Consider the following 15,223-nt stretch of genomic DNA (forward strand, 5'->3'; position numbering starts at 1 on the left):
GATCAACCATTTGTACAGGCACAGTTACAAATCCCTTTACCCTGTAATTAGTTCTGACATCTATTCTCTTTCAGACTACAATTTAGCTGAAAATGTAATGCTTGGGGCTCTGTGTGGAAATGGGGAGATTATATATAAGATTAAAAGCAATAAAATATGGCAATAAGATTTGAAAATTGAAATCTTCCCTTCTAAGCACTCCTTACTTCCTTTCCCTTCCTTTATTTTTCTTCACAAACCTTACCGCTTTCTGACAGGTTACTTATTTTACATAGTAAGTTTTTTTGTTTGTGTCCTCATGTTGAAAGCAGGGATTTTTGTTATTTTGTTCATTGCTAAACTCCCAATGAACAGGACAGTGTCTCACATATAGTAAGGGGTTCGATAAATATTTGCCAAATGAATGAATGAGTACTCTAATGCTATCAAAAGGAAATAAAAACCATTTAAATTAATAGTCTACTCATATCAAATTGATTCAAAAAATTAGGATAATTTATAAACATAAGAAAAAAATGAATAAACTGATGACTAGTCATTCACTTCTGAAAAATAGAACATTGTATCCAGTACAATCATCTGTAAAGTCTGAATCCCCATAATGGTCAACATCTCTCAGCACGTTTTAAGTTCAGTGTTTATAAAAGCAGGGATAGCTCTTCACTAAAAGGGGAAACCCTGTAAATTAACTAAGGTAAGTAAGGTAAAATTTTCAGTCATTAGTTATTTACTTCCATCTTGTAAGCAGCATATTAAATTCTCTCTACAGCCTTCCTACCCAAGACTTTAGCATAAACGCTTGCGTTTCTACAGGAGGGGCCACCTTTCTAGTGAATCATCCTCCTTTACTGTCTTCATTAAAGTTCAAACAACCTATTTAAATAAAAGAGTTCAATCAAATAAAGCTTTTTTTTTTTTAATTTTATTTATTTATTTTTGGCTGCGTTGGTTCTTCGTTGCTGCACGCAGGCTTTCTCTAGTTGCGGCGAGGGGGGGCTACTCTTCGTTGCAGTGCACGGGCTTCTCATTGCGGTGGCTTCTCTTGTTGTGGAGCACGGGCTCTAGGCACACGGGCTTCAGTAGCTGTGGCACGTGGGCTCAGTAGTTGTGGCTCATGAGCTCTAGAGCACAGGCTCCGTAGTTCTGGTGCACGGGCTTAGCTACTCTGCGGCATGTGGGATCTTCCCGGACCAGGGCTTGAACCAGTGTCCCCTGCATTGGCAGGTGGATTCTTTTTTTTTTTTTTTTTTTTTTAAAGAAACACTGGAAAGCTAGGAGGCTATTCTTTTATTTTTTATTTATTTATTTATTTATTTATTTATTTATGGCCGTGTTGGGTCTTCGTTTCTGTGCGAGGGCTTTCTCTAATTGCGGCAAGCGGGGGCCACTCTTCATCGCGGTGCGCGGGCCTCTCACTATCGCGGCCTCTCTTGTTGCGGAGCACAGGCTCCAGACGCGCAGGCTCAGTAGTTGTGGCTCATGGGCCCAGTTGCTCCGCGGCATGTGGGATCTTCCCAGACCAGGGCTCGAACCCGTGTCCCCTGCATTGGTAGGCAGATTCTCAACCACTGCGCCACCAGGGAAGCCCTGGCAGGTGGATTCTTAACCACTGAGCCACCAGGGAAGCCCCAAGATATGCTGAAGTCTTAATCCCAGCACCTGTGGATGTTACCTTATTTGGAAAGAGGGTCTTTGCACATGTAATCAAGTTAAGATAAGGGCATTTAGGGTGGGCCCTAATCCAACATAACTGGTGTCCTTACAAGAGGAGAGCAGACACAGAGGGATGGTAGCCATGTGAAGAGGAGGCAGAGACTGAGTTATGTTCCTGTAAGCCAAACAATGCCTGGGGCTACCAGAAGTGGGAAGGGGCAAGGAAGGGTCCTTTCCTACAGGCCTTAGAGCCAGCACGGCGCTGCCAATACCTTGATTTTGGACTTCTAGCTTCCAGAACTATGAAAGAATAAATTTCTCTCATTTTAAGCCACCAAGTTTGCAGTACTTTGTTACAGCAGTCCTAGGAAACTAATACAGACAGTGAAGGCATAACTTTTCTAATTCCGTTAGACAGTATTAGCATTATATTTAAAACACAGTCATTTAAAATGAAACTATTCCCAAGTGCACATTACTTCAACAAGAGAAAAATATCTAGTCTTCGGATTTTCTTACATGATGGAATTAAAAGTCAAATACTCATTGAGTGTCAATTCATATTTCAAGCAGATTAATTTGGTCTTTGAAAAAGTAATGACTGATAAAATGTTTAATAGTTAAGCATTCCCCATTACAGCACTGCATCCTTCATTCACTCCTTCAACCAACTACTCAAGTGAAGAACATGCTTACTTGTTATTAGCTGGTCCTGTTGCCAAGACATCAGACTGTAACTTTGGAAAGAACCCTTGCTCATATTTGCCTTGACCAATTTTCATATCAAGTAGATGTGGGTGGATTGCAGTGTGATCCATTTTCATCAGTCGTTGCTCAATTGATTGGGCTATAAATTAAATTCATAACATATTAGAGACACTTCATTGGCTAAACTTTAAAAAATAATGCTTCCTCCATTCATGCAGTGACAAGAAACTCAACCTTTCTGATAGTCTGAAGTAGATTTTACAAAAGCTCTTCAGAAATCAGTATAATGTTAAGTATAAAAAGGTTAGTTTTAAGTAAATACTAGATAATTAATTTTCATACTGTTTTCTGCATCTGTCAAAAGCAGGGCAGAGGGGTTAAAAAAAAATCTATAATTTAGTATTGAAACAGTTTCCCTTAAGTGGGAAATTCAATATTCTTAATGAAAATATGGTTCTAAGTACAACATTAAAGAAAATGATGGCAAATAAAATATTTTCCTTGAGCTGAAAGACAAGTAAAGGGAAGAAAAAAGCAAGCACTGTAGCCTTATGTTACTTTATTTCTTTGTGCAAAGATCCATTAAATATTCATGCTTCTCCATTTGTAAAAGCAAGGAACTGTGTAAAGTTTATTACCTCACTTTTAGCAACACATTCTCATTAGTAGGAGTCATTCAGGAGTGTTTATTAGATCAAAAGGCATAATGCAGAGAAAAATAAAATAAGCAGGCATTTAGAAAATGTCCAGGGGATAAGAAACTGCCTTTTGAAGAATAAAATAGGCCAGAGTTAAAAGATAGGAATTACTCAACATTTCTATTTTAAAACCACATAAAGTTGAGAGATGTTTCAAAGGCCCAGGAAACAGTGAACTATTTTTCTGGTAAAAAAATCTGATCTTAAATGCTTTTATCAACTGAATTTTCAAGAAAAGATATAATACTTGTGAAGTAAGATTAGGTCTCCCATCCCTTGCCTAGAGACTACTGCAAGGAGAACAAGCAGTAAGTGTGGTTGTGTGATAAACAGAACACACCGTGGGAAATGCCAATCTTGGGATTTGAGAGAAGTAAAAGGGTATTTTTACAAATATTTCATAGAATCAGTTTATTTTGCCCCATTCAATACCAGCAGATTGAGTATTGCTGGTTCTTCCCCATATATACTCTAGAAAAATTTCTGTTTTGGACGGGGATGGGTCTGTCCATGACACATTCCACTCTTGTCAAATGGACCTGCTTAAGACCACCTTATGTGAGATCGATGCCTCCCAGCCAGGTGTTTGCATTTGCAGCATTAAGGCACGTGTGCAGAAGGCATTATTACCCTAAACTTCAAAATGTTAGATATCTGTTTTAAGCTTCCCTAATTTTTCTTTATAACTCATATGAATTTATCCACAACTTTTTGAATTTCATTTTATTTTTAATGTGTAACTTGTAACTTCTCGTGAAACACAGTCCATATGTTCTAGGCTGGGCAAAAGGATGTCATGTTTTAATGTGAAATGATATTTAATTTTCAATGATGCCCCCTGACTCTCCACAACCGTATCTATACTCTTAATGTTTCCTAATATTTATAAAACACAATTAACAGATGGTTAGAGAAATAATGCTTAGATTCATGGCACGGAATTCTCTGAAGTCCCTGACAATTTTATGTTCCATGAAATACTACAGAATTCCATCTCTGCCAAAAAGTGCTTCTGTTCTCACAAAAGGAGAAAAGGAAAAGTAGCTTCAGTTTTTCCATTGGATTTAAAATGACAGAAAAAAATCCATCTGATATTGAGTTATTCTCCTTTAGTTAGGAAGCTCTGTAAAAACAAAAATCATGACTCACAATGAATTATTCTAGGGTTCATAAGATTGCCATAGGGAGTATAATGCAATGCTACTTTTCAGTGATTATATCATCAGTGAATACTGAACATTCAGAAATTATTAAATGCCTGCTTCGAGAGATCATGGGGCTGTTGTTAGACTTTCAAGGGTTTGTGCCAAAACTCATTTTCTGTGATCAGTAAGGAATAAGAAAACTCTGCGTTACTAGCAACTTGGTGTCTTTCTGCACAGAAATCATGAGGTTCTGGTGCCACAATATCAGCAGCAGATAGCCTCTGCCTAAAGAGTTCACCTGCAAATCAAAATTCTTTTTAGTTAGAGGCAAAACAGAAACAAAAGCAAAACAACAAAGGACAAAAAAAAAAAACAAGATACACAATAAAATCCAATGTCAACAAAAGAATCCTAGTCTCTCTAGTTTCTACTGTGGGTGAGGGTGGGGAGGAGACAATTTTACCTGATAAAAGAAATATCTGCACCATTTGTGAGACAGACATACTTACAGCTGACTGCCTCCTTTTACTTTTTTAAAAAATAAATTTATTTATTCATTTTTATTTTTATCTTTGGCTGCATTGGGTCTTCGTTGCTGCGCACGGGCTTTCTCTAGTTGCAGCGAGTGGGGGCTACTCTTCGTTGTGGTGCGCGGGCTTCTCATTGCAGTGACTTCTCTTGTTGTGGAGCACGGGCTCTAGGCACATGGGCTTCAGTAGTTGTGGCACGTGGGCTCAGTAGTTGTGGCTCGTGGCCTCTAGAGCACAGGCTCAGTAGTTGTGGTGCACAGGCTTAGTTGCTCCGTGGCATGTGGGATCTTCCCGGACCAGGGTTCAAACCCGTGTCCCCTGCATTGGCAGGTGGATTCTTAACCACTGCGCCACAAGGGAAGCCCTCCTTTTACTTTTTAAGAAAGTCTTTGATAAATTAAGTTCCTGGGAGACTATTCCTAATTTAGCCTAATCTCTTTTTCATATATATTAAATCTGTAATGGTACATTTTTGTTGTTGTTGTTCCTAAAGCTCTTTTAATATAAAAGCAGTAAAGAAGAAGTGTTTTGGGTACATATTGTCTGTTTGTCAATGCTTTTTTAATAGCATCATAAAATAAAAGGACTTCATATATAAGCTATAATGGTACATTTTCAACAGTTTATATAATTTCTGCAATGACAGTAGGAGTATAAAACTCTGAGAGGCTGATAGAAAATCTATTTTAATTGAAAAGATTTTCTAGAAGCACACAAATACAGCAATCAGCACTTAACTTCATTTAAAAAATTCTGTCAGGAAGGGAGGAATAAAATTTGCTCAAGAAGGCATTATACTATTTACATGGCTATTAAAGCACTGAAAGTCATACTATTCTCTGAATAGGCATAGACAATTTCCTTCACTCTACTCCCTCAACTTCTAGAAACACAGAAACAATTGTCACTTCCTAAAGGGGCTCCAAGGATCTATCCTCATAAGTGGGATACAACAGAATGATGTTTCAGCGAGTCATCAGAAACCTCTAAGGCTACACAAGAGACATCATTTATATACTTCTTTCCTTAAAATATGCTACAACTACAGCATCACCACTCCTGTAACTTTGATCGATTTAAAATGAAGTGAGAAAGGCAAGCAACAGAGGCAGAGCCAAGAAAATCCACATTTGCTGCCCCTTTTTGCTCCAGAAAAAAAAAATGTTCTCAAATAACTTCTACACAAAGAGGAAGAAATAAAAGGAAGGGGCACTCAAGTGATAGATATCAGTTTATTTGGCAAAGAAAGAGTTAGGAACGAGGTATAAATGTATAAAATTGTGTGGAGTGGTACATTTTACATGTTTATTTATTGAATGAACAGCTAATGTGGTAGTGAGACTCCAGGGGCTAGAATCAGTCAAACTCTGGTTCAAATCAGGGCTCTACCAACCACAAGCTATGCAATCACAGCAAGTTACTTAACCTCTCAGTTTTCTCAACTGTAAGATGAAGACAGCAATACAACAGACAATAAAATGTGTCTATACCCCCTTATTATTAAGATCAAATGTCAAAATGCACGTAAAACAGCTGGTATTATTTCCCACACATAGTATGTACTCAGTAAACACTGACTATTAATATGATTATTTATTTAATGGACTATATTACACTGCCAGACAAGATTGGCCAAGACTCATAATTCTCTGAGAGAAAAAACTAATGTCAGGGTTGGGAACCTCCAATTTGAATACAAGAATCTAGAGATTTAATTTCAATAAATGAAGCTATTTTAATTAATGGCACCACTAAAGTAAATATACTGTTGTAGTTACGTAAATTAGGCAGCAACTCAAATTTACTATTTTAAATTAATACTTATCTTTCCTTGGATGAAGAGAGAAGAGGTAAAAAGCAAAAAGGCAAAATAAGCAGAAAGAAATTAACATTTTCACAGCAACCTTATAGTTGTATTCCATTCAATTTGTTACTGTTTTTCATCTTCTGAGGGAAGAGGAATGTCAAGCAGGAACAGGACAGACATTAGCTCACAAAACAGAAGGAAACGAAACGATAGAAAGCATCTCTTGATACAGTACAAGGGTTAACCAAGAAGTCTAAAATTGAAAATTAATTCTGTGGTTTATAAGGCCAATGATGTGTAAAAAGATATGATCATGGATTTTAAGTTAATTTTAAAAGGCATAACAAATGTACCTGCTTCTTTTAAAGTGCTGCATTTCTGATATATAGATGTCCTCAAGGTGGGTGCCCTTACATTATACAGTCTTATCTTCTCAATCCGAGAATCAAAGACTCGAAGCAAAGGATCTTTCTCTTCCCACTGAGACATAATTTTATTATCAATAAAGGTGGCAAACATCTGTGTTTCAATGAAGCGTGAAAGAAATGGCAGGTAAGGTTCTGGCTGGTCAGACAGAAAGGAAGCCTGTAATGAGATAATTAGGCAATTATTAGTGCAAAGAGACCATCTCAATACTACATGATAAATCCAAAAATTATCTGTTGCTAAGATCATTCCTTTTCAATCTTATAACACACAAAACTGATGCTTGAAATTTAAAAATCCTTAAAACTCCACTTTTTCTTCCTATCTTCTAAAGTCATAGAATTTAGGTCACTTAGTTCTTTAGCACTGATCCCACCTTTCAAAATTGATTTACATTCTGGTCCTCATGACCATTATGCAGAAAAAAGGGCATCATTAATGAAAGATGGTGGATCAGTTGCTACATGATCGTCAATCATGCTCTTTACTTACCATTAAATTTGACCCCTTTCCCCAGTGAGCTGTAATTTCTTCTGCTCTCTATTCCTAGCCTGTGCCAAATACCTCCAAGTCATAAGGCGTCGAGGTGATTAACCGATACAATAATAAGATATACATAAGCAATAACCTTAAAAAACCCAACAACGTGGAATTTGTGCTTATGGGTAAAATCTTTGGTTCAGGGGGATGTTTTCCTAGGCCCCCACAGTTAAAAATTGATGGATGAGCATTAGTTAAAGATCAAACTCCATCCAGACCTGTGCTGAAAGAATAGGTTGGGCCTTAACAACTAAAAAAAGCACTGCCTGAAAAACCATCCAAAGCTAGCCAAGCCTTTGGAAAACATGTACAACCAGCCACATGTTCCTGTTACCAGCTTGTCTGCTTGCATGGAATGGTTCAGTAAATTGTAATCGGTTTCTAATTCAAAGGGTTCATTTTTTTCCTTTGGCTCTTCAGGTCCATGTGTGTAGAGGAATTCTAGCCACAATTTGACACTAGCTAAAATTTGGAAGTGGATTACTATTTCAGCTGTGGGGTTGCTTTTGCTTTTCATTCTTTTGATTAGGTGCAATGTGGCAAAAGCCAGAAGGGGAAAGGTGGAAGGATAAGTTCTGACCTAAGGTTACTCTCCTTAATACTCACTAGCTTCCTCCTAGCATATTTATTCAGGAAATAAATTCTGAAATTTAGGATGCCTTTGAAAAACTTCCTTACAGAAATCCACTTATTCAATTTAAGTGCCTCCATAGTTCAGATGTAGTTACACAAATCCAAATAGCCAAATAAAGGTTCACAGTCATCTCCAGAAATAGTTCACCTCTTCAAAAGATGTTTTACAGATAAATATCAATTTTACTTTTCACAGAGCAAACAGCCTTTTTTCCTAAATGGACCAAATGTCTGGCTTTTGATATTCAGATCCTTGTGGGTTACATCACTTAAGTCAGCAAAGACTTGGCTTGCAGGACTACTATGTGATAGTCCTGTAAATTTTCCTAGTGAAAATGAGATGATTACAAGCCTTCTGGAATCCAACATGAAACTTTCATTTCTCTAGGGGTTATATAAAAAGAATTCCATTTATAGTTTGAAGCTACATAAAGATTAAGAAGGAAGAAAGTACCAGTGCTCGATTTAGATAAGAATTTGAATTGCTCCAAGGATAAATCATGAGTATACACAGATTAGTTCCAAGCTGGCTAGGAAAAAATGTGGAAAAATGGTTAAGCTTAATGAGAACGGGAACTAAGAGCAAGAATACATTTGGAGAGGTGAAAGCTTCTTAATTTGTTAAAGAAGTTTTCTCAAACATAAAGTGCATCAGAAATTAACTGTTAAATGTGGTTTATATAACTCATCTAAAAAAATCTGATGAAATCAGAAAATAATCTTTTATATCACCCACCTTTACAAAAATTTTTTATTAATTCTTATTTGTCAGATGCTCCAAGATTGTAGATTAGCCTCTTAGAACATATTAGCCCCTTTGAGCGGTCTTTCATGATACAAAGATACTATTTAGCAAAAAGCCATAACTCATTCTAATAGCAATATCATGCCTCGGCAATCACAGAGGCAAGGGACTGAACTACACCCTAGTGACCTGAAAGAGTTAATGCACACCCCCAAGTGCTTTTGTCTGGAAGAAAAAAAAATTTGGTGGATATGTCCAGAAAAACTGGCAGAAGAATACTCTATAGTAAACCTTAGAAAGAAGCTTCAATTTCAGCAGGACAATCAAAAGTTAGTGTCGTTTTCTGTCTCCCCTTTCCAAAAACTTAGGAACAGAGGGTTAAACTCATAAAAACTCATTTTTCTCATTAAACCTCACTTTTTCTCTCTTTTGATCCTAAGATGAGATAAAAATTTACCTTCTGAAAGTAAACTGTTACCTTTACATGGGCAAGTTGTGACTTCATTGCAGGATGAAGACAAAATATAAGAATAAGGATTTATTAGAAAAGGAATAGGCCTCATTTAACTAGACTTGATCCTAAAATATGAGTAAATAAAATGCTTACAAGGTGAGATAGTATTAACAGATTTGAAAAACATGGAATTTAAGTTTCATTTCAAACATCTTCAAAGTATAGAAAAGTTAAAAATAAGGTTAAAGGCAATTAAATACATAATTCAATGAGCAGCTTAATGAGCTAGTTGATTTATACTTTCCAGTGAAATTATTTTATATAGTATAAAATACTGGTAAAAAAGAGTTCTTAAAGGGAAAGGAGAGGGGGAAAAATCTGTATTTTAAAAAAGTTAACAAAATCAGTAATGTATAGCCCACTAAGAACCATAAAAAGGGAAACTCTGCTTCTTTTTACTTTGTCAAAGTTCTGCATCTGTTCCCGGTTGGTCAGCCAAGATTCCATGTCCTGGGCAGTCTGAATCACAAACGCTTCATAATCTGCAAACATCTGTGTAAAGCGGTTAGCAAAGACCTCTCGGAGCTGTACGTTGAGCTGGTAGTCCCTTAGTTCTGCCTCTTCACACTGCAGTTTTAAATCTTTTTCTTTTTCACTCAAAGAGGCAGAGAGGTCCATTTTTTCCACGGTCACACCAGTCCGCTTGGCTAGAGCCTGGAGGCGGGCTATGGTTTCGTTGCCCTTCAGTAACTCATACATGCTAATGTTATTAGCAGAGACGTTGCCATTCTTCTTGTCATTGACCAAGTCTTTCAGAACCAGATTCTTTAGCTTGGTGGCACTCTCACTACAATGTAGGCTGCCCTCAGGAGGGATCCCAAATTGAAGAAGAATTTCAGAGAGTTCCTGGATAAAATCTACTTTATTGGGGAACTGTGGAAATTCTTCAGGCAACTCAATAAAATGGTTGTCAATATCCACAAAACACAAATTAGCCTGAAAGAGGAAAAAGAAATACAAAGGTTTTTAAATTGGGAGATTGGGATTGACATATACACACTATTATATATAAAAGATAACTAATAAGAACCTGCTGTATAGCACAGGGAACTCTATTCAGTGCTCTGTAATGACCTATATGGAAATGGAGTCTAGAAGAGAGTGGATATGTGTATATGTATGGCTGATTCACTTTGCTGTACAGCAGAAACTAACACAACACTGTAAATCAACTGTACTTCAATTAAAAAATTAATCTAAAAAACTTTTACTTAATAAAATGCTAAAAGTATCAATTAAAAAATACAAAGGTTTTATAGTAATTTTATGTTCTAAAATGTTCTTGCCAACTATTATAAACAAAATCAACTATTATAAAGAAAAGGTTGCACTGCCTTTTATGTTAACCTTCTCAGAGTTAAGAGTATTTTATTCTTTAAAAATAAATCTCTGTTGCCAGCATTTTTCCCTATGTGAGGGAATATATAAGTATATATTTAATACATATGAATCATTTCCCCTGGGTCTCATCAGTTTATTATAATCTGGATATAACTCTGTAATACATGGCATCGAATAGGCTTTCCTTAGACAGGTAAAAGCACACAGACTCATAGTACCTTATAAATTAGGCACTGGGTTAAATAAAATGCTTACTGAGCTTGAACTTTCTATGCCATTCCACTGCTCTAACACCGTTTATAATGTAAATTAACAATAACTGCTAAAATTTAGCAGCTGTAGTACCCCAAAATGGAATGAAATTGGCAAAGAGCAATCCAGTCCACAGAAAATCCACAAATTTTCACTTTATCTAAAATTAGCTTCAACCTCTTACATGGCAAAACCATTTCAGAAGCCACTGGACAAAGAGCAGGAGGCAGAGAGCGGTGGAGGCAAGTGCCTAGAGAAAGATAAGTGACGAACCCTTGGGTAACTCAGACTTGACTTGAACATTTTTGCGTTGAGGAAAAGAGGAGACAGAAATAGAGGAAATGTTTTTTGAGTTTGTTTACACTCTGGATTTTGAATTGAAAGACTTTTAAATATCTTTCAAATAGATATAGAAAATTCAAGGGGCTAATTACCTGCCTAAAATTTGGATTGTCCCTCAGGTACTTGATGACAGTATATACAAAGACAGTATTTTACCTTTACTGTCCATACCCTCTTGATCAGAACAAGGTTGTCAGAGTAAAGGAAAACTAAGCTCCTAAACTGGGGAGGAGGAGGGGGGCAAGGTAGTCCATCACATAAAACTGATCCTGACTGCATTAGTAGTTGGACACAAGGCATGGGGTGAAGTCAACAAACAGAATAGGAAGCCTCACCTCATGCTTCCCCATCTCCCCGCCCCTCAACAATGCCCCCAGGTCAGCAAGGAGAGAATTCATACTGTCTTCTGATCCTGAATGCCAAGGTAAGATGAAAAGAGGAGAGCAAACAATTAGGTCTCTGTTATTCTCTCCTTTTTTTTTTTTAAAGTCAAATTTTTTTTTAAAAAATTAATTAATTAATTTATTTTTGGCTGCATTGGGTCTTCATTGTGGCGCCCGGGCTTTCTCTAGTTGCGGTGAGTGGGGGGAGGGCTACTCTTTGTTGCAGTGTGCGGGCTTCTCACTGCGGTGGCTTCTCTTGTTGTGGAGCACGGGCTCTAGGCGTGCGGGCTTCAGTAGTTGTGGCTTACGGGCTCTAGAGCACAGGCTCAGTAGTTGTGGCGCATGGACTCTGTAGTTGTGGCACACGGGCTTCGTTGCCCCGTGGCATGTGGGATCTTCCTGGACTAGGGTTTGAACCTGTGTCCCCTGCAATGGCAGGCAGATTCCTAACCACTGCGCCACCAGGTAAGTCCCTGTTATTTTTGTTTGATCCCTGTTCTTCATGTTAGATACTAATGAGCAAGAAGTATAGCAAAATTCCAAATTAAGATTGATAAAAACTCAAGATTTTCCACCATCCAAAAACAGAATCAACAGTGATTCTTCAAGCCTAAAATAACCTTTGAATCCAACCCTTTAATTCTGCAGATGAAGAAACTGAGGCCCAAGAAGGTAGGTGACTTCCTGACACCTGTTCCAGGTACGCACCCTCAAACAGCCTGGTAGCTTAAGGGATTTTTTTCTTCTCCATTATGCCTCATCTCCAATGTCAATAGTTTTCTCTAAATAAAGTAAGAGCTGAAGTCACATCTTACTGAAGACAGTAGTGCTATTACAGCTTTATTTAAATCCACATCTTTATATATGTTTCTACAGTCTCTAGAAAGTAGGATATATTGTAAGGCTTAAAGGGAGAAACTAGGTCACCATAATTCAAATGGATGATTCAGTATCTTTAAATACGGAAGAAAAAATTCACTAACTTGCTAATCTAAATGTTAACCAGCAACCTCTCACCACTTACATTTTGTACTGTATCCTTCATTAATGCCTTCCTGCTATCCTTTTCTATACCTCTCCTTCCCCTGTGAAAAGAGAAAAATGATACATTTGGGGAAATTTTAAAGCTTGTTATGCTCATGTAATCACTGCTGAGCCAAAAATGTGCGGCAAGGTGGATGTTCCAGCACCACAGCTATGGGCCTGCCTTCATGTTCCCGCGAGTCTCTCTCACCCTCCTATGCTGACTTACAGGGGCCTGAATTGGGGCTTTGATTATTACAAAGTAGAAATAGGGAATGTAAACTTGTGTTATAAAAATTTATTGAAGAAAAAGCAAAAAGCCCTTTTTCTAAAATAGATAAGAACTCCATACAATAGAGTATTCTAAGTCAGTTTCTCACTTTTAATACCATTAAATTAAAAAAAAAATTTTAAGAACTCAAGAATGAAAAATATACTCAACATCTCAATCTTATGATGTTTTAGAACTAAATATTTCTTTTTAAAAAAAATTTAATTATTTATTTGGCTGCACCGGGTCTTAGTTGCAGCCCGCGGAATCCTCGTTGCCTCGCGCGGGAACTTCGTTGTGGCATGCAGGTGCTTTTAGTTGCGGCATGTGGGATCTAGTTCCCCCACCAGGGATTGAACCCAGGCTCCCTGCATTGGGAGTGCGGAGTCTTAACCACTGGACCAACAGGGAAGTCCCTAGAACTAAATATTTGTATATTTTTACTGATTAACACTGCCCAGAAGCCTTCATATGTAATTACTTCCAATTAAAAACAACAAACATTCCCTCAAAAGTAGGGGACAAAGACTTGAAGCTTAATGATCTCTTCTGCCATGAAGGCTTCCCATGTTCCTATCCTAAAGGCATCTTGATTTCCTCTGTATATATTCTCAGCTCTTTCATTCCTCTTATTCTTTTTTTTTTTTTAGCCTGTGTTATTGATATTTGTAAATGTCTTATTTTGGAAATCAGAAATCACCTCTTAAAGGTGACATTTTTCTCTAGATGTCTCCCAGTATATTGTACACTAGTAGTGTATGATACAACTGTTTGATGAATGAATGAATAAGGCTTAAGGAGATTGTCATTTTGTGGAACCTTAAAAATACAGGCAAGAGGAAGAAGTATCCAGGAATGTGAGTCGAGGGCAGCCCTCTTCATGTTTGGTAAGAGTCCTGGTTTCTCAATGGCTGAAGTTAAGCTGGTATAAATAAGGGTAAGCCAGAGGGGCATATTTAACATTTTCATAACATTTTAGGGCAAGATATGACAAAAAGAAAGTAGCAAAGCAATGCTGTTTCAGTTTTTCCCTAGATTTTTTTGTCTACTGTTCACTGTAAAGATGAGCAAGAATGGTAGAAACTGAGGTACAGTCTATGCAACTAATCCCCAGTGCTACATCCTTCCACCATCACTCTCCCCGCCTCCCCCGACCAAAACAATATAACAAATGACTACCTGTGCCTATCATTTTGGAATCATGGGGCAAGTGAGTGGGTAGTTAATTATAAGTCTATGTAGTTACATTAGTTAGCTAACAACTAAAATCATGTCTTCTTAAAATAATCATTTTGTAAACTTATTTTCACAACTATTCTAAGAAGCCCTCTCACTATTTTTAGCTATTAGTTTATTTTACAGTTTTCAAGGCAAAGGAGGGTATTACCAGTCACTTTTTTAAAATGACTATTTTTATACCCACTTCCTCCTCCAAATTCTGTGGAGTAGATTATTTCATCTCATTGTAAAATGAAACCAGAGCAAAGTGATATGCTATTAGCCTTTTCTTATAAAACAGTAATGCACTAATGAATACTTTCTATACAGAAGCAGTGCTATTTTCACAGCTGATTCAGGTTATTTCTTATTATTCTACTCTGTGAATACATGAGTATGTATATTTATTAAATAGTGCTGGTTTAGTGAATGAAAAATTAGAAAATCACAGACATTACTGTAAGAGCTTTCAGAATTTTTAAGTTTGTTTATTTTTAGAGTCAGAGGATACACACAGGCATAGAGACAGAAAGATTTCCTGACAACAAATACATCAAGGTGGCATTTAAAATTTCCCAACAATTATTACTCATGCAAAAATGGAAAGATAATATTTATGTGTCTAAAAATATATCATTTAATTAACATGCAAAGAGACCAGATACTCAACAAGAAGCCAAAACACGTCACTGTTTAAGTCTTTAAAACAAAATGCATTTGGCTAGTCTATTTCTTTTTCCTTAAAAATTTAAAGGACTTACGTCTTTGAACCAACAAGATACTTAGATTAATTTAATAAAAGAGAAAATGAGAGTTCAGGTATTAGAAAAAAGAGGTATAAGAGAGAGGGAGAAGCAGAGAACGTGCACAAGCTCAGAAAGAGCAAAACAGTTTGCATGTGTATTTTATATGATCTGAATCAAGCTATTTTCCCCTGAACAAAAATGTTGATTTTGGTAGGGAAACATTCATTAGAATAAAGTAAGCAGTGGAT

The 15,223-nt window shown here is 36.9% G+C and overlaps 1 protein-coding gene across 9 annotated transcripts in view; it reads right to left on the reverse strand.

Annotated features, from left to right (window-relative positions):
* Positions 1–15,223, reverse strand: part of DENND5B (DENN domain containing 5B) — a 210,526-nt gene that overhangs the window by 55,879 nt on the left and 139,424 nt on the right. For 5 of the 9 annotated variants that reach the window (XM_036864676.1, XM_036864679.1, XM_036864682.1 and 2 more), the window contains 3 exons: positions 9,799–10,335; positions 6,895–7,126; positions 2,350–2,500 (listed from right to left, as the gene is read on the reverse strand). In XM_036864676.1, the coding sequence (XP_036720571.1) occupies positions 2,350–2,500; positions 6,895–7,126; positions 9,799–10,335 (920 nt within the window). Of the gene's footprint in view, positions 1–2,349; positions 2,501–4,415; positions 4,503–6,894; positions 7,127–9,798; positions 10,336–15,223 lie in introns of all 9 variants that reach the window. The other 4 variants (XM_036864677.1, XM_036864675.1, XM_036864674.1 and 1 more) reach the window with 1 other exon arrangement.

The sequence above is a fragment of the Balaenoptera musculus genome, chromosome 10 (assembly GCF_009873245.2).
Source record: "Balaenoptera musculus isolate JJ_BM4_2016_0621 chromosome 10, mBalMus1.pri.v3, whole genome shotgun sequence".
NCBI classification, from domain to species: Eukaryota; Metazoa; Chordata; class Mammalia; order Artiodactyla; family Balaenopteridae; genus Balaenoptera; species Balaenoptera musculus.